Here is a 23,330-nt window from a genome sequence, read left to right as displayed (position 1 = left end):
GTAACAAAAAAAATTCACACCAAGCTTCTACAGCATGTCCATAAATTAGTATTGATATCGAGATATCGATGTCCTTACACTTTATTTCTATATAATAGACCAGATCCGCCAAACGCCGTCGCCATGCAAAATCAAATACGAGATGTCGGAGATCACAGCCTCAGCTGACCTTCCGCAAACCGGTCCCCAAACCATCTCGCAAGACCACCGCGGCCATCCCCTCCGCTTCCGCCGTCGTCCCCAGCCATCCATCGTGGCCGTGGAAGCTGGTCTCCCTGCATCCATTGGGGTATATTGGCCGTCTCAAACGTATTCCTCACCCGGTGCGCGAGAGACTGGAAGAAATTCCCCTCTTCTTCTTCAATGGCAGGTTCGGACACCCGTGACGAGACGGCGGCGGTCCGTGCCGATCGAGGCGCCCGTGAACCCTCGGCCGGAGGAACCCACATGGTCGGAGCCGGGCGGGAGACGCTTCCACCGCGAGCTGCCCCGCCCGCCTGTCGAGCGTTGCCACCGCTGCGGGAGAGGCCCAGAGATCCCAGGCCGTTGAGTTCCCTCTCGATGAGATCGCGCCCTTCTCTCCAGCCACCGGTTCCGTAACCGCTGGGGTTGTTCTCCGGGTCATCCTCCTCTTCCAGCAGACCAAAGCTGCAGATGCTCTTCACCCTGCCGTAGAGGTTGAACAGGGTGGCACATACAGGGAGCAGAATGAAGACCGGAAAAAAGTAATCAAATCCCTTTCCGAGGGGCGTCAGATCGATCAGACGGCCAAGGAACTTGTAAAAAGTCGTGTTCTGACGCGTCTCGCCCGGCAAGAACGTGATAAAGTTGTAAGACAGGGGAACGGTCAGTCGGGCGACCTGCCCCGCATACCAACATGCGCTCTCGCCGTATGTATTCCGACGAACCAAGGCCCGGTTTCCCCATACCTTTGCATCGTTCACGCCCACAAGTGCTGCAAAACACATATAGAGAAGCCATGCGGATGCAACAACCTGTCCCCCAAAATCGATCGGGCCGGGTTCACTGGGGTGCGGCACCACGGTAAGACTGATAAACGAGAGTTGCGGTGCAAAGGACTTGATCAGTTCCGACCAGACGATGCAGACCGAGGCAATAGAGAGGATTGCTGCGAGTGTGTATCTAATGCTCGGGAGTATATTGACATAGAGATGGTATCGCAAATAAGGGTTCAGTAACGTAGTCCGGGATAGGAATGAGGCATGGGGGGACTGCCGGCCAAACTCGAGCTTCTTCGAGGCGGTCGAATCGATGACGGCTTGAGTGTCAGCGGCCGACTGGACCAGGCGATCCCACTCGTCAAGAAACCGTGCTCTCTGGTGCCGGGCACGCTGGAGACGTCTTGTCAGGTCTGCCAGATACCGCTCGGTGACAACCGCAGGGACAGATGCTGTCGATTCATTGACTGTGGTTGCAGCCATAGGTCGCGACTCAGGAAGACTTGATGATTCAGCCAGCTCCTCGATCCACTCTTGGAAATCCTTAGCAGTGCCAACCTTCCGCCGCTGCAGTTGAGCGACCTGCGCCTCTAACTCCTCCAGGTCTGTGATCGCATCCATCAAGCGGTCGTGTACCTTTGGAGCACGAGCCTGGATCCTTCTCAGCCTACCACTGGCGTTGGCGTTCTGAGTCAAGGTGCGAGGGATCGAAACGAGACCGTGACCCATGAGGTAGATGGCAAGGATGAGACCCCACACGTAGGCCAAAGCCATAACGAGCGCCTTGATGGAGGTGAAGTCGAAGCCATTCTGGATCGAGATGTAGATCAAGCCCACGATTCCGCAGCCAAGGACAGCCAGCTGATAACGGCCGTTGGAGCGCAGCGAGTACAGGATACGATCTTTCGGCTCGCGGTATCCAGAATCGATAAATTCACCCAGGAGCGGAAGGACAATCCTGCGAGACGATGTTTCGAGTCAGCGGATGCGAAACAGAGCCAGTGAGAGACGGGCATACGAACCAGGTCAGGAGGAATATCAGCCAGTATGCAATCCGCCACAACACCAAGACCACCCGGTCAGGCAGCCATATCCCCTTAGGCGCACCTCCATCCCGCGAGCTTGAGGCGAGATCGATGGGGACGAGAAGCACGACACTGGCCGGGAGCGCCAGCGCAAGGAAGATGGGGACGGTGAGGTAGGCAGGAGTGGCGCGCAGAGTGAGGAAGCGCCTGAGCAGGAGCAGGACAAAGAGGGAGATGGCCAGGAGGGCGAACGAAAAGAAGACCCCAGAGCCAACGGCCACCGGAGAGGAGACCATGATGGTCAGGGAGCCGCGAGAGATCAGGGGAAGATCAATTGCAGGCAGACATTAACACATGGCCGAGCAAAGAGGGGCTCCACGGGAGGGGAACGACTGAAGGGGGGCTGATAACGAAGAATGCGGTCGAGGCAACGGTGGGATCAGGAGGACGAGAAAGCGACGAGATATGCAGAGTGCCTGCGGATGCCAGTGCTAGTACTCCGTCTGCATATGGAGATAAGATGCCGCTGACGGAGAGAAGCCACGTGATATACGGCGGCGATGGGCGACGGTGACAGGTCATGTGACCGTAGGATGGCGCATCGGGACTAGCGCGGCCTAGCGTGGCTTGGCGCGCCTCGGGGTCGTCAGAGCAGCGCTTGATAGAGGGAGACAGAAAGTCGGACAGAAGAGAGCAGAGAAGCGCATGAGAGCAGGCTCGAGCTCTAACAGTGTACAGCGGTGGTCAACAGCGGTGGACACGGCACACAGGACAGTGCTGGCAGGCGGTTCTATAGTTCCTGGGGTTGGTCTTGGCCGTACCTTTCTGCTTCGCCGGCCAGCGGTCTAGCGCCGTCCCACCGGCCACCCCATCGCTCCCGTCGCTAACGGGCAGGGACCACCACAGGATCAACCACCAGCACAGCGAGCCCATAACCAAACAGATCTTCGAGGCGGCCGACCTCCGGATGCTCCCCAGCCCATCCATCGACTTCCTATCCCCTTGGTCGCGATCCATCCTCTCTCTTCCGCCCGAGTCTCTCTCTTCTTCTGCTCTCCCTCTCCCGCCCCCGTCCGCTCTCCCCTCCCTGCTTGACTGAAACACCGTCATCCCTGTCGGTACCCGCCTAGCCTTCTATTTGCCCAGAGCCGCCCTCCCACCCTCAATCACAGATCGCACAGCTTGCGCTGCTGCGGCTGTTGTCCATTGCCTGTGCTCCTCCCACCCCGTTCAGTCCGGGCCACGAATCTGTCCTCACCGATACTCCTGTCTCCTGCCCAGCACTGCCTCTGCCTCTTCGCGTCTGCCCAATATACGCCCTGCCTGTCCTCGTCCGGCCGCCCCGGTCGAAGCGTCGCCTGCCACCCGCCAACGCCCGCACTGACTGGTGCCCGAACAGTCCTGCTGTGCTGGCCTCCGTCACCCGCGTGCCCCGTCCTGCCCGCTGCCTGGCCTGCTCGCCTCGTACCTGTGTGCGTGTGTCATCCTGCGTATCCAACTCCGTTCCGACGCCAGACATTCCTCCTCTCTCGATTTCCTCTCGTGGCAAAACAGAGTATACTCTGACTGCTTCCACCGTGTTTCCCGGGAAGCTCTTTCTCTTATCCTCCAGAGCTGGCTGGACGAGTGCATCGCATGGTGTGAGTGTTGGCGTCTCCGGCGAATGCTGACGTCAAAGGAAGTTTATCGCGGACCCGTCCCCAGTTGCCCGTCACTGGGGCTTCTGACATGAATCCCGCAAACTTTTCCAATGTCGGCGGGGGCATGCCTGGCGGGGCGAAACCCCATGGCCAGATGCAAGTTCCCCAGAAGAACGAAAATTTTCAGGTGATTATGAAGCATGTCGTCCGGGTGTTGCAGTCTCAGGGCCCCTTCACAGGATGGAGGGCAGAGGTCTCCGTGCAAGAACGGGCCATGAAGGTCTACCAAATGTAAGTGACTCTACGCGGTCAACCCTGGTGCTCGCGCCTGTTGGATCGTCCGTAACCATGCTCGTCCTCTCCCCTCGAGAAGACGCTGCAGGCACTCGATCGCTTTTTGATTCTTGCATTACAGGCTGACTTGTATTTTCAGGATATCCTCTCTGCGTCTGATTCAGCCCCCGATTGAGCTTGGAAGCGTCGTACAGTCTGCCTTGAGTTTTGAAGAGAAGGCGTTTAGAGAGGCTAGAGAAAAAGTACGGCTATCCTTGACAGAAAGCTCTTTCGTGCGAGATCCTAACTCTCATCTCTCCAGGGTGACTATGAGAAGGAGTGCAGGGACAAGCTCGATCACATCCGAGGTACAAGAGAACGACAGGCGGCAGTCATGCAAGGTGGAATGATGCAACAAGCGGGGGCCGCGGGAGGCATGCCTGGCATGCGTCAGAATCGGGTGCAGCCTCATTTCCCTCCGCAGATGAACCGACCCATGCAAGCGTCTTCAATCCCCGTCCAACAGCAACTCGCGATGGCTATGAACGATCCCAATCAGCAGGCCGCGGTACAACAGCAGCGGCAGCAGCAGCAGCAGCGACACCCTCACCAGCGTCCGGGAGGTGGTATCCAGCCACGTGACGATCTCAGCATGCTGTCTCCTCAGGAGACCGAACAGGTTTCGCGGTTGGCTAACCAGATGCTCGCGAAAACTTCCCCCGGAGATATGGAGAAGATCAAGATGAACCTGCAGAATATGTCTCCGGAACAGAGACAGTATCTTGCCGCGAAGAATATCGAGCCTTTAACCTATTTCTTTCGCTCACAGGCTCTGGCTCAACTGAGGAGAGCCAGGCGCAATCGCATGGAGAATATGGCCCGCGCCCAGAATGGTGGTGCGGATCCCAGCAACGCAATGATGGGTGACCCCATGATGAATCCGCAACAACGGCAGATGGTTCAGAATATGATGGGTCTACAACGAAACTCGGCGGTCCCGCTCAATGGACAACAGAATCTGGATCCTGCCTCCTTCATGGGCAATGTCGAGAACATTCAAGGGCAGCAAGCGGACGGCCTCCGTTCACAGGAAGCGGGCCAGCTCGTTGTGCCTGCCAGCTCCTCTCAGATAAACCAACAGCAGTTTACCACTCCCCAAGGAATGTTCCAGGGCGGGCAGCAGGTTGGACAAAACGGCCAGCCGAATGTGAATAGAGCCAACATGAATCCGCATTTCCTTGCTCAACAGTCCCTCCAAAATGCCCAGAGTATTCAGCAGCAGGCCGCCCAGTTCCAACAATCGCAGGCCCAGTCTCAAGCGCAGGCACGCGCGCAAGCGGCGCATAAGGCCCAGATGGCAATGTCATCTCAGGCAGGCCAAGTCAATTCTCAGTTATCGCAGCAGCTTGGCCAACAGAGTCCAGCGATGCCGATGCTGAATCGGCCTATAGGTCCCGGACAGATGTCTCCAGCGCAGGTAGCTTCCCAAGGTCGGCCGCCATCTCGGGCACCTGGTGTTGGCCAGCAACCCCCGGGTGTTCAGTCAGTTGCAGGCCAACCTTCGATGCAGACATCTCGTCCACCGATTCCTCCCGGCTTGCCGCCTGCAGTCCAGGAGCATTTATCTCATATGACACCCGAGCAGATAAATGCTGTTCTGATGAGCCAGCGCCGTCAGCAGGCTATGGCAAGAGCCAACACTGCTCAGCAGTCCATGCCCATGCAGACGAACATGTCTCATCCCGGCCAGACCCCGCAGATGCTGAACGGTCAGCTCGGTAATGACCAGAACATGCGACAGTCTATAGGTCTGCAGCAACAGCTCTCCGGCTTGGGCGGGACACAAGCCCAAAGCCAGCTTTTCCCCGGGCAACAGATGTCGCTGCAGCAGCGCCAGCAGCAACAGCAACGTCAGCAGCAGAATGAGCTTTATAAGCTGCAGCTTATGCGGACGCAAAATGGGGGGGCTATGGATATGACACCGGAACAAATGAATCAGATGGACCGTCTACCTTTCCCGCCGGCAATGCTTAATTCCAACGCCAACATGAACCCTCCCGTCCCCAAGAACGTTAAAACTTGGGGTCAACTTAAGCAATGGGCGGCTCAAAACCCACAGGGTGTTGATCTTCAGAAGCTTCTCACGCTCCAGAGGCTCCACTTCGTCCAAACTATATCTGCTCAAGGAAGAGACGCTAATCGGAACGCGGGCCAGAACGGTCAGAATCATGGAATGCCTATGCTTAATTTCCAGGGCCGACAGGCACCGTTCATGACGCAACAGAACTTCCAACCTGGCCAGCAGCAACATCCAATGAATATGCCGGCCATGCGACCCATCACGGCGAATGATATTCAGATGGCCCGTCTAAAGTTGGGCCCTCAGGCACAGGACTACACAGACGAGCAAGTCAGGGAGCTGTTACACAACCGCCAGAGACAGATCATGCAGGCTCAGAATCGGGCCGCGGCTCAGGCGTTTGCACCACAGGCGCTGAACCAAGGTCAACAGGCGCAGCCCTCTCAACAACAGCAGCAACAGCCGGCCGCTCCTCAGAGCACACCGCAAATGAAACAGCAGCCAACGCCCCAGCAACCAATGCAGCAGCCTAACCAGCAAGCGCATGCTAAGGCTCAGGCGGCTGCAACCGCAAAGAATGCGAAGTCCCCGGCTGCAAAAGCTACTTCGAAGAAGAGACCAAGTAGTGATGAGGTGGTGGAGGTTCAGAACCCTAAGGCTCAGCAAGCTTCTCAGGCACCGACAACTCAGCCGACGCCAGCAACCGCTCCTGCGAGACCGACCGTGCCGTTCACCCGTGAGCAGCTGGCTGCGATGTCACCTCAGCGCACACAGCTGGAAGCCCATTTGCGAAGGCAGCAGGGACAACCGCGGGCTCCCATTACCAAGGCTGCTGCGGAAGAGGCGTGGAGCCACCTCCCGGACAAACTCAAACAGCTATACGCGGAGATCGCCAAAAACACGCCGCCTTCTCAGCCGGTCGCCGTGTCACCTGAACAAAAAGCTACCATGGCCCAGCAGCTCCGAGATAGCACAGATATGCTTGGTAGGATGGATACACTGGTTCAGTGGTTCGCAAAGTTCCCAGGGCTAGAAAAGAACGTGAGGAACTTGCTTTTCACGGTAAGTCACCAGCTAGCTGTCCGCTCATATGGCTTGAGATCCTTTCTGACATTTTACTACAGCGTATACAGTTGATGAAACAGTTCAAGGGATCGGACTGGACGCTCAATGACCAGTTCACTATCACGCCTGAATATCTCACAGGGAGCATAACTTACATCAAGAAGATGTTCGCTGCTATGATAAGCAAAGTACACAATCAGCAACAAAACCAGCCTGGTGCACCGAGGCCTGCAGTGCCACAAGGTCCTGCAGCTGCAGCTGCACAGCAGAGCACCCAAACGAACATGACTCTTAATGCAAGCAATCTTCAGCGGCTTGAGCAACAGGAGGAAGCCTTGCGACAGGCTAGGTGGACGCAAGGCCAAAATGTTCCCGCAGCACCTACTGTAGCGCAACCGCCATTCCCGTTGGGAGCTGTGTCCCCCCAGGGTGTTCCCCATGCTTACGGTTCGGGAGGATTCCCTCCGGAAAAGTTGAAGCTTCCTGCGCCCAAGAAGAGAAAGCAGACCCATCCTACCAATGCTGCTGCTACTCCCGGTCAGGCACAGGCACCGGCTACTCCAGCTGCGAAGACCCAACCCACCAAGCAAGCGCCAGCAGATGCCACGAAAGTGCCCACAAGCCCCGCTGGGCCCTTTAAGTGCACTGTGCCCGAGTGTCAGTATTACCAGAAAGGTTTTACGACACAGACGGCCCTGGACAAGCACGTGGAGGAGAGCCACAAGGTCGAGGAGCCGATCGCTGACCCAGCCGAATATGCCCTTGAAAGTTTCCGCACGGGTCTCCTGAAAGAGAAGGACAAGGCGGAATCTCAGGATGCGAAGAAAATTCCTACCACGGTAGCAGACGTGCAGCAAGCACCTAATAAACCTGCTGCTGTGAAACCGGAGATCAAGGCCGAGGGCACAACCCCGGCGACCGCAGGGACCACCCCCATGGGCCGCGTGCCGAGCCAAGCCGGTCCAAAGTCGACCTCTCCGGCGTCAAACCAGCTTCAGACACCCAGAATGCCTTCGGGTAAGGTGGCCGGAGGTCCATCTATCATGAAGCCCATCCCGAGCAAGGACGGGAGGAAAGAAGCCGGGAAGCCGGCAGAGGATGCCGTGGGTAAGGGCCCGTGGGCGGACAGCAGTGTTTCTCTTGAGGCCATCTATGATACTTTTGTGGACTTTGGAGATGAAAACCTGCGCGGGCTGGGCTTCGATCCGATTGACGAGTTCCTCAATTCGGACATGTTCACGAAGATTCAATCCAAGGATACCCCGGATTCGGTCGACACAGGTGTCGGCACACAAACCCCAAAGGACAGTGAATCCTCGAAGGACGATGAGATAGATGTGAAGATTGGCGGTGTCGGCGATGACAACTGGATTCCGGTGGACTGGTTCAGTCTTCCTGGCCGGCTCGAGGGTGGTCTGCTCATGACTGAGCCGTGGGACGATATCGATTGGGAGATGATTGACCGAAAAGAGGCGGAGATGAACGCTGACGACGGTGCAATGGCCATCTACCCCATCTAGTCTGGTGTAATCTTATGAGAGCGGTTATGACGTAGGCTATCTACACGGACGCGGTTTGTTTCCTAGGCGTATATATGGACGACAGCTGTACACTACAGGGTGTGTTGGACAAGGGGGTTTTGCTTTTCTGTCCCGCTTTTGTTTTCTTGTTCTTCTGTGTCGATTCTTGTCGGACCAGCGAGGGCGTTGAGTGGTGTAGAAAAGTCGCCGACAGCCTTTCGTTTCAAGGTGCCGGACCTGGGGGAGACCGGCTTTTTGGTCAGAGTTGTTTCCTTGTTCATTTTCGCGATGCCCGTGAGGATATACCATTGATACCAAAGGGGAAGAATTTATGCCATCTCAGAGTGTTCATGAATTAGACGTATATCCGATAGTAGGTTATGTCTGACGTAGGTAGACCCATGGGTCGCTGCCAAGCCGCGTCGATCACCGATAAGCGCGCGTGCTCGACCGCCCTGCCTCGGCCGTCATCTCTGCCTCTCTGTCTCTCTCCACCTTCGACTTCGTTCAACATCACCGTCTGTCAGGGACGGACCTTTATTGACCACGATTCCATCTCCCGGTCCTGCAATCTGTCTCTGATTGCAGGTTTCTGGAGACCTTTCTCGAGCATCCACTCTCCCGTGACGCCTCCGTTATTTCCGGCCCCAGCTGCCCCAGCTTCCCCAGCTCCCCGTCCGTCACTCCGCCAGTCGTACGGACGTCCACCGGACAAGATGGCGTTCAAGGCGGTCATTCCATTCCTCGTCACGATGATGCTCGTGACGGGTGTCTGCAATACCCTTCTGAGCAAGTATCAGGTTTGTGACTGGACCTGTCTCTACAGACTGCTCGAGCTCTCGCTGATGTAGATCGAAAGGACATGCAATGTGTACGGAACTGCGACTCGCCCGACCCGAAGGAGCGGAAGCTATTTGAACAGCCGGTGATTCAGACGTAGGTTTTCCGGTCCTTACTTCCTTCTCCTCTTTGGGGGGTCGTCGTGACGGGCTTGAGTGGATGACTCCTACGCAAACAGTGCACAAATGTTCATCGGAGAAATCGGCTGCTGGATCGTCGTCCTTGGTTCCTACCTCTACAACCGCTATGTGGTCTCCCGCTCGTCTCAAACCGCGCCCCTCCTCGATGGTGGCTACCGGCGCGTCCCTGGTGCTGACACTGGCGACTACGAGGATGAGGAGGATCACACATTGGATGGACCGGATAGCTCCGACCCTACTGCTAAGCCCCTGCTTCCCAGTGACGACACACGCATAAGGCTCCAGGGGTGGAAGATCCTGCTCCTGGCGCTGCCAGCGTGTTGCGACATCGCCGGTACGACTCTCATGAATGTCGGGCTGCTTTTCGTTGTCGCGAGCATTTACCAGATGACGCGTGGCGCGCTCGTCCTATTTGTTGGGCTCTTCAGCGTGCTATTCCTCCGCCGGAAGCTCTACCTGTATCAGTGGCTCGCTCTGGTGGTCGTAGTCCTCGGTGTTGGACTCGTCGGTCTTGCTGGTGCGCTCTTTGGAGATAATGGCCACGCCCCCAGCGACGCACCGGAGAGTGGTATGGCAGCCATCTCGCACATCGTGAGAGATGTCCACGCCGCTGCAAGAACGCCTGAAGCCGTGCGGACAATCGTCGGCGTTCTCCTGATCGCTGGAGCTCAGATCTTCACCGCCTTACAGTTTGTACTGGAGGAGTGGATCCTAGAGAACTATGCCATGGAGCCGCTCAAGGTTGTCGGCTGGGAGGGCGTCTTTGGCTTCCTGGTCACCATCGTCGGCATGATCATACTGCACCTAGCGGTGGGACGAACGGAGGCGGGTAGATATGGATATTTTGATGCGAAGGAGGGTTGGCGCCAGGTTACGAGCAACAGAGTTGTCGCCATAACCAGTATCTTGATCATGATCAGCATTGGGTATGTATTGCTGACCTTTTTAGCTTTTATATCTCTGATTCTCAGGCTAACTGTCCTCTTCACCTACAGTGGCTTCAACTACTTTGGCCTGTCTGTCACCCGCTCTGTTTCCGCCACCTCCCGCAGCACGATTGATACCTGCCGCACACTCTTCATCTGGCTTGTATCTCTTGTCCTCGGCTGGGAGTCGTTCAAGTGGCTGCAGGTCGTCGGCTTTGCGTTGCTCGTCTACGGCACATTCCTGTTCAATGACATTGTGAGACCGCCCCTCAGGGCGTGCATTCCCAGAAGTCGTCGGGAGGAGCTGTTGCCCGAGGAACCGATTGAACATCTTTAAGCTCTTCTTTCAGAAGAACTCCAAAAGGGATGAGAGTCATTGCATGTGTTAGTGGGACGTATGAAGTCACCACTTCAACGTACGACCTCATTCTGATTCTGGAAACGAGATGTTCAATCTCGATGTGTTATTGTCGCTGCGAGCCATCATCGACTATGAATTTCAGCAGCATCTTCTTCAGCACCCTCTTTATATGAATACCCACGGATACTACCTGCATGCATACACCATCACATCGTGAATTCAGTATATCCAGACAGATATATAATTGCCGCATGATAACGGACTGTCATCGTTATATTGCATACCGGAACAGTGACTGGGAAGTTGTGTGGTTTTCTTTTCCTTTCCAAATCTGGGAGATTGCTTTATTTCTACTTACTGGGTTTATGAGATGCGCTGGGTTAAGTTAGTCAGTCAGCTTTTGTCTTTTGCATGGGATTGAAACTCATGGGTGGGATTCAACGACCTCTTTTGTTCTTGGAATAGGAGTTTTCTTTGGTGGCTGGGTGGAAACTAAGCTACTATATATCTATCAACCTACCTATCTATCAAGAAGAATACATAGACTGAGAATACAAGACAATACAGACAAGACAGTTAAACGAGTCATGCTATGATGAAGAGACAGTTCGACTCAATTTTTAGTATACATTGAAGAGGTAACTAATGGCTGTTTAGTGTACTTCGAGATGCCACCGTCTATGGCCATACTGCTGTCCTGTTTCTGATGTATGTACTACCGTTTGTTAGTTTATCTGATCAGACATGAACGATAGAACAGAATTACCAACAAACCAAAAGGAATACACGCGAAGAAAGTATACTAACGGGCTTCGGGACAGCGTGATCGATGTCGTCGTGTGTACTGTCCAGTAGCTGTAGCTAGGTACGACCAGGGGGATATCTATCTATCTATCTATCTCGGGCCCCGAATCCTAAGGTACCTATATAGGTGTAATGCATCTAGAGTATTATTGCAATGCCGCTACTTCTGTACTGGGGGTGATCTATGTACTCCGTACAGAGGGAGATATAAGATAGGCCATAAGATCTGGGACTGAGGGAATCTTAATCCACCTACCATTATTTCTTATTTTGGATATGAAAGATAAATATAGTAATCACTGACTTTTAAGGTCAAAAGCCGGCCGTTAGTAGGTATCGAGAAACGACCTACCTAGTCCGGAAGGGGTCCCTGCGGGTCCCAACCCGGGCGGGGGTTGGAAATGGAATGGTGCGAGTCTACCTACCGGGGCCTAAAACCGCTAATATAGTAGGTTCTGCAGCCAGAGCTTAGGTACTGTAAAATACCGGGATGGTCAGCTAGATCAGATATCAATATTGAAAACTACTACAGTACTACCTCTACTTCTACTTCTAATCTAATATAATCTAAACTATTTGAAGAAAAGAACAACTCTATTGATAACCCCTGATAGATCTAAATTAGATTGGCCATCACCAGCTAGCAAGCAGGAAAGGAAACAAGGCATCCTTACCTCAGTGACGCTTGCTGCATTGCTGCGACAGTCTATAAAGAAGAGAAATCCGAACATGAAAATAGACAAGTAATAATACACAGCTCGAAGAAAGTAACAACAAATAGCCAACAAGGAAAGACAAATAGACAAGCAAAAAGTGACGCCAGGGACACAACGTCTACGTGAATAGAAACGTCGTACAGCTGACGGAGAGGGGAATCAAGGTATAACCATGGTTTATATATAGGTATTGACAAAAAAGACCGACCACAACGCCGATAAAAGCTGAATCTTCCCACCACGCGGCTGGGTATTATTATCGCCTTCTTAGGCACCGCGGTTTCTCAAAAAATTGAAACTTACTGTACCACGAACCCAGAAACTCGCGAATCACCTCTAAATGACAACAACAATCGACGGCGGGTATCTAGATATATTGTACATCGAAGGAACAAATTTTCGAGGTATATTTTATACCAGGACGTAGAGAGCGCACATCTGGTTAAGACATTAATTAGACTCCGACTCCCTGGTCTTTTATGTCTGATCTTGTTTTGGGGCATGTGCTTACCATCGAGAGACCGAGGATCATGGAGGACCAGAAACATACGTTCTGTAGTGCACAACAGTTAGCAAAAAGCCCCCATCATAAAGAGGGGTGTTGCAATTTAATCGACAACTCACGTTAAACGTCTTCCGGCCCCTAACGAATCTCGACCTCTGGACCGCTACAATTGGGAGCTGCAGCATCATGGCGAGGAACCCATACCCGCGCAGCTTCTTGGTAATGCAAACCATGACGAGCTCGTGTGCGATGGAGCTCACAAGGAAGGTGATAAACATGGACACTGAGGTGGAGAAATGGGTCTTGGAGGAGAAGTACACATGGCGCCGGAGAAAGTGGTGGACAGGGATGTTCCACTCGCGAGAGAATTCAAGCCTGGATTACCATGGTTAGACCATAGTCCTCCGACAGCTACAGTTCGGGGGGTTCTTTACCAGTCACACGAGTTCCACCAGTCTGAGTAGAAATGACGGTCCGCGAAACGCGTGATCTCCGCAAACGCTCCCAGCACATATTCAAAGATGACAAGGAATACCAATAAGAATGTTATAGTGAACGGGAACAGGAGCATGCTGATCGTCTCAGCGAGAATCAGCGCCTTTTCAGAAGCGCTCTGAACCTCTTGAAGTCTCACGCTCGCCTCGCCCAGAACAGGGACGATAAACTCCTCCGAGGTCAGGGTCAGCAAAAATATACATCCGAACACGGCCAGAGCTTTTAGAAAAACCTGCGTCCAGCGCGTCCTTGGCGTTCTTGGGTACTCAAGCTCATAGCAGAGCGTCGGGCAGAATACATAGTCCGTGTAATTGGCGATGGTGAGGTTCTGCGGATATGTTACATGTCCCATTGGCGATGTAAGCTCTGTAGCTAGATCCTCGCGGAGCTGGGCAAGCGACTGAGGCTTGTCGGACTCATCCTCTCGGTCCACATGGTGTAGTCGAATAGACGAACTGGGGTAGCGTACAGCTGCATCCATCGATGCGGACTCAGGCTTGTCCAACTCTGACAGGCGACGCTCCGTTTCGCTCAGGTGTCCATTGTAGAATGCGTATGAATGCATCTTCATCAGAAGAGTCAGGGTGTGGAGTGTGAAGAATACCTGAGCGGTCCAGGTCCACTCCAGCAGGAACGGCAAGCTGCAAGACATCAACATCCGTCCCAATTCCTCACCCCCTCTGAAGTTACTCACCCGACCCAGAGGCAAAGCCATACTAATTGAAACAGGCTCTGTACCACCATACCTCCCTGCGACCATCGTAGCCATCCTTTACTGTTTCGTACCAGACGGTGGATAGGCAAGGTCAATGCCGTACTGGCGACCATGACCAAGTCGCTCAAACCAAGTTGCCATACTTTGCCATTCAGCAAGCTTTTCCACACTTTCACCCGCAGCGGAAATCCGGTGTCCTTGATGTTCCTGAGCACGGTGGTGACGACCATGATAAACAGTCCGATCCAGAAGAGGGTGAAGAAGCCGCGAAAGTCGTGGTAGTCGCTTTCCGGATCGAAGTGGGACACACGGGGAACATAGTCGATCGTGTGGAAGAGACGGTTGCGCGCTCGAAGCTGTTTCCTTGCGGAGGATATGGAGTGTGCGGAAGGGGGCGCATCTTCAGGGACAGGGGTAGAGCGGCCACTGTCGTAGATTCTAAACGTCAGCAACTATGAAACGTCAAATTCAAGTCCCGTAAGCCTCGTCCTGTGCATACCTTGAAGACTCAGTGGGGGGCTTTTCGAGATGTGCTACCGTTGGCTCTCCAGACGGCGTCATGGGCTTGACGGCACGCGGCCGCAGCACTTGGGCCGCCGTGTCGTTGGCGACAGAGGTAGACATCCTGAGGGAGTCGACGGGATGAAAGTCAAAGGATCAGGTATCATCCAGGAGGTGGACAGATATAGCTTTCAGCATGATAGGGAAAGGACTGCCAAGGGAGTGTGAAGCCCCCTACGTCAGCCGGGGGAGCTCTTGGACGGATTTCAGGCGACCCGCGGAGCCTGGCAACGCTGCAGACGGCTCTCTTCCACCGACCATATACGAAATATGGTCTACCGTGTCCCTTGGATACCCCTGAGACCTAAGCTGGAGAACTATATATATGGGACCCAGCAACTATATACAGGCTGATACAACTCACGGAGCAAGGTTCCTCCGGAGGGTCCGGGACGGAAGGCGCAACGGGGAAACGCCGAGCCCCGAGTCCCGTGACTGTGTCCCGCGCCGGCTCGGAGCCGGAGTATCTTTCCCGGCGGTGAAAGCCGCTAGCCCGCTCGGGCCTAGACGCCCCTGGCCCGCCAAGCCTGACATCGAAGCAGAGCCTCGCCAGCTCGCCCAAGCATCCGCCGATACGCGACGGTCCTGATAGCATCGCTGGCTTCTCCTCCAGGTTGCGCGGGCAAGCTTTTCCCCTTCTTCCCCTCGTTCCCCTTCCCGGTGACGCTCTTTTGCTGTTCTCACCCCGTCGGGGGTCCCCGCGACCGCCATGAGCTCCCGTGAGTTTCCCCACAATGCCACTTATCCTCTATTGTCGGCATGCTTGCTGAGCGGCCTGCAGTCAAGCAATTTATTCGAAATGTTCGTTCCGCAAAGACAATTGCAGATGAGCGCGCCGTCGTCCAGAAAGAGAGTGCTGCGATCCGTGCATCCTTCAGAGAGGAGAGTCATGATTCCAACATACGGTCAGCCTCCGTGTCGCTTCTACATTGAGGACGGCGTCTCATACGGTCTTACAGGAGAAACAACGTTGCCAAGCTGCTTTACCTCTTCACGCTGGGTGAGCGCACGCACTTCGGCCAGATAGAATGTCTCAAGCTGCTGGCGTCTCCGCGCTTTGCGGACAAGCGCTTGGGCTACTTGGGAACAATGCTGCTGTTAGACGAGAATCAGGAGGTTCTCACCTTGGTCACAAACTCACTGAAGAAGTCGGTTTCCATCGCAGATACGTGGGGAAATTTTTGCTGACAGGAGATAGTGACCTGAACCATTCGAACCAGTACGTCGTCGGTCTTGCTCTCTGTACATTGGGCAACATCGCGTCGGTCGAAATGTCTCGAGACCTCTTTCCCGAAATCGAGTCCCTCATCGGAACGGCAAATCCTTATATTCGAAGGAAAGCCGCACTCTGTGCGATGCGGATATGCAGAAAGGTCCCGGATCTGCAGGAGCATTTCCTGGAAAAGGCCAAGATGCTTCTGTCCGATCGGAACCATGGCGTCTTGCTGTGTGGGTTGACGTTGGCGATCGACCTCTGCGAAGCGGAAGAGACAGAGGATCCCGAAGCCGTGATTGAGATGTTCCGGCCACTGGCTGGCGGGCTCGTCCGCACGCTGAAGGGTCTGACGACTTCCGGATACGCTCCAGAGCACGACGTGTCCGGCATCACGGATCCATTCCTCCAGGTGAAGATTTTGCGTTTCCTGCGAGTTCTGGGACGGGGCGATGCAGCTACCAGCGAACTGATTAACGACATTCTTGCCCAGGTGGCAACGAACACCGAGTCTTCGAAGAACGTCGGAAACGCTATCCTCTACGAAGCTGTCCTTACGATCTTGGATATCGAAGCCGACTCAGGCCTCAGAGTCCTGGGTGTCAACATCCTTGGAAAGTTCCTTGCGAACAAAGATAACAACATTCGCTACGTCGCCCTCAACACTCTCATTAAGGTTGTGGCTGTTGAGCCGAACGCCGTCCAGAGACACCGCAACACCATCCTTGAGTGCCTGCGCGATCCCGATATCAGTATTCGACGACGTGCGCTCGACCTCAGCTTTACGTTGATCAACGAGAGTAACGTCAGAGTCCTTGTTAGAGAGCTGCTTGCTTTCTTGGAAGTTGCAGACAACGAGTTCAAGCCCGTGATGACGACTCAGATTGGCATTGCTGCCGACAGATTTGCACCAAATAAACGCTGGCATGTGGATACGATGCTGCGCATGTTGAAGTTGGCTGGTAACTACGTTAAGGAACAGATCTTGTCGTCGTTCGTGCGCCTTATTGCGACCACACCGGAACTGCAGACCTATGCCGCGCAGAAACTGTATGCCTCGTTAAAGGAAGATATCACTCAGGAGGGTCTCACCCTGGCGGCCTCATGGGTTATTGGTGAATATGGTGATAATCTTCTGCGGGGTGGGCAGTACGAGGAGGAAGAGCTGGTCAAGGAAGTCAAGGAGAGCGACATCATCGACCTGTTCACCAATATCCTTAACAGCACCTACGCCACACAGATCGTCACGGAATATATTATCACAGCCTCCATGAAGCTCTCTGCCCGGATGTCAGACCCAGCACAGATTGAGCGGATACGTCGCTTCCTCAGCAGCCGGACGGCCGACCTGAGCGTGGAGATCCAACAAAGAGCTGTCGAGTACACCAATCTGTTCGGCTATGACCAGATCCGTCGAGGTGTCCTGGAGAGGATGCCTCCGCCCGAGATACGCGAAGAACAAAGAGTCCTGGGAGAACCAACGAACAAGCGACAGAGCAGAATACTCAAAGACAAATCGAAGAAGCCCCCCAAGCAGACGGAGCAGGATATGCTTCTCGATCTCGTGGGTGGCTCCGATGCCCCAGCTACGACTCCTGCCGTCAACGGGTCCCAAAACACCGCGGATCTATTGGCAGACATCCTCGGCGGCGGAGACTCCGCCTCTTCACCCGCTCCTCAACCTACGCCCTCGCCTGCCGGAACCAACACTAAGAGTGCGATCATGGATCTCTTTGGCTCGAATGCTCCTAGTCCGCAACCTGCGGCTGCTCCGCAGGCTTCTGCCTCTCAAGACCTTCTAGCAGGCTTGGGAGGTGGTGCCACCCCATCGCCAGTTCCCTCACCCTCGGTTGGGCCACCCGCTCACACCGCCTTTGACAAGAATGGATTGCTCCTCACACTCCAAGTGCAGCGGAACAGCGGCGGCGGTGCTCAGGTCCTTGCCCGTTTCCGGAACAGCTCCAACTTGGGACGTTTCACTGGCGTTGGATTGCAGGCTGCTGTACCAAAGAGCCAGAAATTGCAGCTGAACGCTATCAACAAGGCAGACCTGGATGCAGGAGAGGAGGGTATTCAGGGAATGAAGGTGGCGGCCATCAACGGGGTAAGTTTTTACAGCGCCTGCATTGATAAATGATGACAATCGGCTTTGCCCGAAAGCGTAAACTCTTGCTGACACTTCTCTACACAGGCACTTCCACCCAAATTACGTCTTCGTCTTCGAATCACTTACGCAAAGGACGGCTCCGGTCCAGTTACGGAGCAAGTGGATTGGACCGAGCCTTAATGAGAGGAACTCTCCATGTCTTATGACCAATTTACTGTATTTACTTTGATTACCTTCTAGACGGTCGGTTTCTAGTTGATGACGCATGCTTTAGCGAGGTAATTAAATTCAACTTCACTACTCCGGAAAGCGGCTGTGGCGGTCCAGTCCGCGGTAGCTGGAATTTATTTGGGTCGAGCTGCGCAAGCAAAACAAAGCAAAGCAGATCGAGTGAGAGGGGATGTTAATTCAAAACTTTTATACACATTTAAAACAAGCATCATACCCTCACCGCTTTTTTTGTTGGTTGTTTTCAGCCGTGTCTGCTTATTTCCATGTAAATACTTGATTTTTTTTATTTAAGGCAAAGTGAGCAAATCGTGTCGCAGGTCTTTCCGTTTTAAAACTTTAGTGGTGGTGGGATACTGCTGCGTACACACAGCATTTGACTGTTACTGGTGAAGTTACCCTATCTTGCGTCGCCTTAATTCATGATTTGCCTGATATCGTCATCTCGGAATAAAACTCTTACAGCGTATGTTGTGACCTTTTCGGCTCTATAAGGAATCTCCACATGTGTTCCGGGTTGTGTCAGTTGTTGTCGTCGTCATCTACTACAAATAGGATATGATAAATTCATAGATGCCTTTACGCTTACGGAATGATTGAGTATCAATGATGAGAAAAGAAAACACAGAAACTTCCATTCAGAATATAGATAGAGTAACATGTACATGCTTCAAGAACGACATGACAGGATATGACATGACATACATGATGTGCTCTTTTTAATCAATAGTAATACATAATACAAAAGAAAGGAAAAGGAAGGAAAGAAACGATACGTGATACATTCCATACTCTCTCAAATCTCCCCAAGCGTATTCAATGAGACATCAATCAAATGACAGGGATATCAATACAATACAATATGAAAACATGACGAGGAAGCCATCGAATACATGTATAGACAATGCAGTCAGAACATGCATTATATACAATACAACACAGTCATAAACATGTGTATACACATCAGGATAATTTCCACTAAGTAGTAGTAGTAGTAGTAGTAGTAGTAGTAGTATGCAATCGCTTCTCCTCCCCTTCACGCGTTCTTCCTCCCAGCCCTCTTCTTGGTGATACGACCGGAGGCTACCTTGGCTCCTGCAGAGCCCGAAGAAGAAGAAGAAGACGGCGACGACGATGTCGAACAAGACTGCGAACCGGAGCCGGAACGGGACCCAGATCGGGACTGAGATCGGCCGCGCGATGTAGGTTCAGGGTTTGATTTAGAATTCGTATTCGATTTCGACTTCAGGTTCAGATTCTTCAGATGCAGGATGATCCTAGTTGGGGAGGTGGATTTGGTGTTGTTGTTTTTGTTGTTGTCCTTGTTCTTCGCATCGGTGGTGGTGTTGGTGGTGTTGGTATTCTTGTTCTTGTTGATCCGTCCACCGCCCCTCTTGCTTTTTCCTTTTCCTGTTTCTTTTCCTTCGTCTTTTCTCCCATCACCAGCAGCAGCAGGAACAATACAATTCGTGACATTCCCCTTGCGCCGTTCCATCGCTGCTTCCTTTTTGGTGGCGGCCGCTGCCGCAGCAGCGGCAGCATAATCCTCCACACCAGAACTCAAACTGAGATCGCTCATCGCGGCCGTGATGTCCGAGTCTGAGTCGTTGTCGTCGAACATGATGACAGCCCGGTCTTGGTTCTCGAGCCATGCGTTGTTCCAGAGCTGGTAGAGCCGGGCCGCGGCGGCGAGGTCGTCGGTCTCCATCATCGTGGTAGTTGTAGTCGTACCCGTAGTAGGAGTAGAAGTGGGAGTGGGAGGCGGGGTTGCCCGCGCTGACGACTTGACCGGGTCCCAATAGTGCGAGATGGGTTTGGGATCGCTGGTGTTTGTGTTGGTGTTGGTATTGAGGAAGATCGACGAGGTGATTGCTGCCATGGTCGTGTTTGAAAATGGCTCTTTTTGCTGGTTGTAAACGATTTGTTGATTCCTCCTTGGAGGATAATCTGGGATGAGGGGGGTTAGATTTCATATAGATAGCATATTTAAATGGGACGGGTTCAAAATGAAGTGGGGATTCAGTGGTGTGCTGGAAACGGAAAGATAATAATAATAATATATATAAAGCTTGAGATATCATGAGGAGAGGAGAGGATGAGAGGTGGATAAGATAGTCAACTTGTAAGACCACACAGGGGGTATCTAGCGAAAGGAAATACAGTAACAGGCATGTAGTGCAATGTAGTTTGATCGGAGAATAAGACTCACGGGTCCGTTTATTAAGAACCGCTTACTCCCAATCGAGGGAGAAGAGTAAAAGTGTATATATTTCAACAGGTCCGCAGATCTCGCAGGACAAGAAAGAGACGCAAGACCTGGAGTGGAGCGAGGGAATGCAGTATTGATGGAGGCAGATACTCCAAATATTCAATGGATTTCAAGCAAGTATTTTGAGACGAAGTAGCAGACAGTAAGTCTCCTCAGCGAGTTGATCGAGTACAATTCACGTAGAGAGCGTGAATTGTGAGAAGCAAGGAAAAAAAACACCGTCGAATCGTCCCCAAACGAGCTCTTTATAGACACGATGGCAGTAGGAGTTGGGTGCGATTCGATACGGTCCCATTGTTCCAACATTCTCAATATAGAAAAGGTACCTGTCAATAACGCTTAGTGAATGCTGGGAGGTGTGGGATCCAGTGGATGTTCACGACTGTGAGAACATCTGTTCCTGACAAGGCTGATCGCGCCGTGGTATTCTCGCTGGTGCCGCCACACTACTGGATCTCGATGTGTGTTTGAATTCCGGTGCTATTATGCGGGGTTGGACATTGTTCGGCTGTCTGATGTCAATTCTGTAGCAAATAATGGTATTGTAGGGGTTAATTTCTGGTAGTCGGGTACGGGACCGGAGTTTGGAGTTATCTCTCCATGGAACCGGGGACTTGGGGATGGTAACCCCATGATTGCCTCGTATACTGTCCGTGGAAATAGTTATTAAGACCGATGAGTAGAATGATGCCAGCTGCAAACTTACTTCTAAGCTTCATTTAGACAGGGTAAAAGGGAATCTATTCAATTAGTAGGTAGGCGGGAAAGGAACTTGGAATAATGAACATAGATCTCTTCTACATCGATGGTGGAAGTCCCCCCTCAGCCAATTGTGAGGGTTGGGTATATGATGCATAAAACCAAAGACCTATTGTGTCTCTTTGGACCAGTCAGTGTATTTCTCAATTAACGTATCTGGAGTATGTCAATCAAGTAACGTGGAACGGTCACTACTTGTTGCTCCTGCAGACTTGACCGGGTTAGGTCATCCTCAATGCCTGAGGATTAGATATATACCTAAGGTATCCATAAAAAGTTCGATCATCTGGATACAAAAATCCACAACTTCAGCAAAGTACGTCCTTGATTTCGTGTCCCCGGGACTCACATGCTGTCCTCCAACACAAAGAAACATTTTCTCCCATCTAGGTAAGGGTTAGTCAGCTCTCCAGTTCGAGACTCTCCCTTTCAGATCCACTAATCAACATCATCAACCCTAATCACAACGCATATACTGCAATTTCCCGGGCAGGGTATGGCACAAGTACATATTATCGATGCGATATGATGTAAATATCCAAGTAACTTGACGTTTACTTCCAACTTTTTCCCTGCTCTCCCTGATACATATCTCTGTGCTGTACACCGCATCTGTAACCATCTGGGTACCTCCCTAGGATACAATTGGAAACTTGGAAGAAAAACAAGAATCCACAGATCCTTCTCGAAGTATCCGTCAATCGATCAGATCTGCGCTGCCTCAGGTTCCGGTCTGATCCCATGGATTAGGAGACAATGAATAATAACAATGACTTCATACGATATGCAATGCACGGTCTTCGTGTCGTCCCCTGGCCCAGACCCGGTTGGATTAGCCAAGTCCACTTAAGGTACCTAACCTCCTCAAAGGTGCTTCAGGATGATCAACGCACACCACGTGTTGGACAAGGAGTGGAGTGGACCCGGCTGTCTGGCTGGTCCGTGCTGCCGGAGTCTGCTAAAACTGCAGCACGGCGTTCGGGTGTGTTTTCCGGACGCCGTATGATGGAGGAAAAGAAGCATATGGATCCCTGGGTCTTGGAAGACGGGCCAAGATGGGTCTGGAAATGGAGCAGATACATCGGTTTCTCTTCCTACCTAGGTAGGACTGTGTATACTCCGACGAGGTGAGGCAGGCGCTCCGTACGCACGTGCTGTACAACTACCTGGAAGCAATCATCTGCTCATGATGTCAGATCATGTGGCGCGGTGCGGAGTACAATACAAGGAATTCAATGGCACATGGCCCGTACCGCCACCGTTTGATGAGCATGTGCCGATGTTGTACAGCCCTCCGTACAGGGGTATCGTCCTTGTAGGTAGCTCTCGACCATGTCCACGGGCACGGTACGAAGATCCACTTGCTCCATCGATCACCCAGATGCATACTACGTCAATTGATCTTGGCAGTGGATGCCGCGGTTGGTTTCGACTCCTGCATCATGCAGGCTTCACCGCCACGGAGGATTCTTTGGGACAGCGGTGCTATGTCGGTTGCCGTCACCCGGATTTTCGGAAACGTCCGCAGGCCTACAGATTAGTTAGTATGATTGATGGGGCGCAGAAGTCCAATTTCATGGCTAGCTCTGTTTCAGAGACCACCTGTGTACTGTATTACCTGATACATTTACATACACGAGAGGTGTCATAATGTAGCCATTTTCTTGATCAGTCTGATAGATTGAATAACTGATGTGCTGAAGCAAAATAATCGCATCGTTCCATTTGTAGTGAGCCATCTTTGGGCAGTAGTCAATCCAGATTGCGAGCAACCCCATGGGGGGTTGAAAAGCGAAAAAAACACATGCAAAATAGGTAAACAGAGAAACATCGTTACTGTAATATGATTGTTCATCATATGCTGGATCTCATCCGCACCCAACCTCTGCGTTGGGTGGTAAAGAAAACTGAAGAGTGCGAAGTGTATCACTCGTTTGGATCTCCTCCCTTTCAATAACCATTGACGAAGTCGTAGACGATCGTGTCAGCTCCTTGAAGCAGAAACCCCAGAATGGAAACCAAGAGAACCAGGACATCAACACTGTCATGGCTCAAAGGGCGTAGACGACTATATTTACTAAGTCCCATTTATGAATATGTGATTTGCAGCTGTACAGGGACAAAGGCAA

General features: G+C 52.6%; 9 protein-coding genes across 9 annotated transcripts; 4 read left to right on the top strand and 5 right to left on the bottom strand.

Moving 5' to 3' along the window:
- Positions 1-152: 152 nt before the first annotated feature.
- VTN00DRAFT_2293 (uncharacterized protein) lies at positions 153-2,280 on the bottom strand (the record flags this gene model as incomplete). Its single annotated transcript, XM_069428495.1, has 2 exons — positions 153-1,917; positions 1,982-2,280. 2 exons carry the CDS (start codon positions 2,278-2,280, stop codon positions 153-155), a joined length of 2,064 nt encoding a protein of 687 aa, XP_069292995.1.
- Positions 2,281-2,601: 321 nt separating this feature from the next.
- On the bottom strand, positions 2,602-3,503 carry VTN00DRAFT_2292 (uncharacterized protein; the record flags this gene model as incomplete). Its single annotated transcript, XM_069428494.1, has 3 exons — positions 2,602-2,708; positions 2,806-3,096; positions 3,155-3,503. 3 exons carry the CDS (start codon positions 3,501-3,503, stop codon positions 2,602-2,604), a joined length of 747 nt encoding a protein of 248 aa, XP_069292994.1.
- A 209-nt stretch (positions 3,504-3,712) lies between these two features.
- Positions 3,713-8,562, top strand: VTN00DRAFT_2291 (uncharacterized protein; the record flags this gene model as incomplete). The annotated part of the gene is made up of 4 exons (XM_069428493.1): positions 3,713-3,915; positions 4,058-4,160; positions 4,220-7,039; positions 7,102-8,562. 4 exons carry the CDS (start codon positions 3,713-3,715, stop codon positions 8,560-8,562), a joined length of 4,587 nt encoding a protein of 1,528 aa, XP_069292993.1.
- Positions 8,563-8,963: 401 nt separating this feature from the next.
- VTN00DRAFT_2290 (uncharacterized protein) lies at positions 8,964-10,805 on the top strand (the record flags this gene model as incomplete). The annotated part of the gene is made up of 4 exons (XM_069428492.1): positions 8,964-9,362; positions 9,422-9,498; positions 9,581-10,468; positions 10,538-10,805. 4 exons carry the CDS (start codon positions 8,964-8,966, stop codon positions 10,803-10,805), a joined length of 1,632 nt encoding a protein of 543 aa, XP_069292992.1.
- A 109-nt stretch (positions 10,806-10,914) lies between these two features.
- On the top strand, positions 10,915-11,425 carry VTN00DRAFT_2289 (uncharacterized protein; the record flags this gene model as incomplete). Its single annotated transcript, XM_069428490.1, has 2 exons — positions 10,915-11,042; positions 11,227-11,425. 2 exons carry the CDS (start codon positions 10,915-10,917, stop codon positions 11,423-11,425), a joined length of 327 nt encoding a protein of 108 aa, XP_069292991.1.
- Positions 11,426-12,760: 1,335 nt separating this feature from the next.
- Positions 12,761-14,688, bottom strand: VTN00DRAFT_2288 (uncharacterized protein; the record flags this gene model as incomplete). Its single annotated transcript, XM_069428489.1, has 6 exons — positions 12,761-12,787; positions 12,861-12,902; positions 12,974-13,229; positions 13,289-13,990; positions 14,044-14,490; positions 14,564-14,688. The coding sequence occupies 6 exons, from the start codon at positions 14,686-14,688 to the stop codon at positions 12,761-12,763; spliced, it is 1,599 nt and encodes a 532-aa protein (XP_069292990.1).
- A 646-nt stretch (positions 14,689-15,334) lies between these two features.
- Positions 15,335-18,125, top strand: VTN00DRAFT_2287 (uncharacterized protein; the record flags this gene model as incomplete). The annotated part of the gene is made up of 5 exons (XM_069428488.1): positions 15,335-15,344; positions 15,407-15,530; positions 15,585-15,773; positions 15,824-17,942; positions 18,030-18,125. The coding sequence occupies 5 exons, from the start codon at positions 15,335-15,337 to the stop codon at positions 18,123-18,125; spliced, it is 2,538 nt and encodes an 845-aa protein (XP_069292989.1).
- A 1,084-nt stretch (positions 18,126-19,209) lies between these two features.
- On the bottom strand, positions 19,210-20,052 carry VTN00DRAFT_2286 (uncharacterized protein; the record flags this gene model as incomplete). The annotated part of the gene is made up of 1 exon (XM_069428487.1): positions 19,210-20,052. One exon carries the CDS (start codon positions 20,050-20,052, stop codon positions 19,210-19,212), a length of 843 nt encoding a protein of 280 aa, XP_069292988.1.
- Positions 20,053-22,652: 2,600 nt separating this feature from the next.
- On the bottom strand, positions 22,653-23,249 carry VTN00DRAFT_2285 (uncharacterized protein; the record flags this gene model as incomplete). Its single annotated transcript, XM_069428486.1, has 3 exons — positions 22,653-22,731; positions 22,837-23,037; positions 23,080-23,249. 3 exons carry the CDS (start codon positions 23,247-23,249, stop codon positions 22,653-22,655), a joined length of 450 nt encoding a protein of 149 aa, XP_069292987.1.
- Positions 23,250-23,330: the final 81 nt, after the last annotated feature.

The sequence above is a fragment of the Thermoascus crustaceus genome, assembly GCF_041956765.1.
Source record: "Thermoascus crustaceus strain CBS 181.67 unplaced genomic scaffold VTN00scaffold_1, whole genome shotgun sequence".
NCBI lineage: Eukaryota > Fungi > Ascomycota > Eurotiomycetes > Eurotiales > Thermoascaceae > Thermoascus > Thermoascus crustaceus.
The sequence above is the reverse complement of the archived record's forward strand: the minus strand, read 5'-3'. Positions and strand labels throughout refer to the sequence as shown.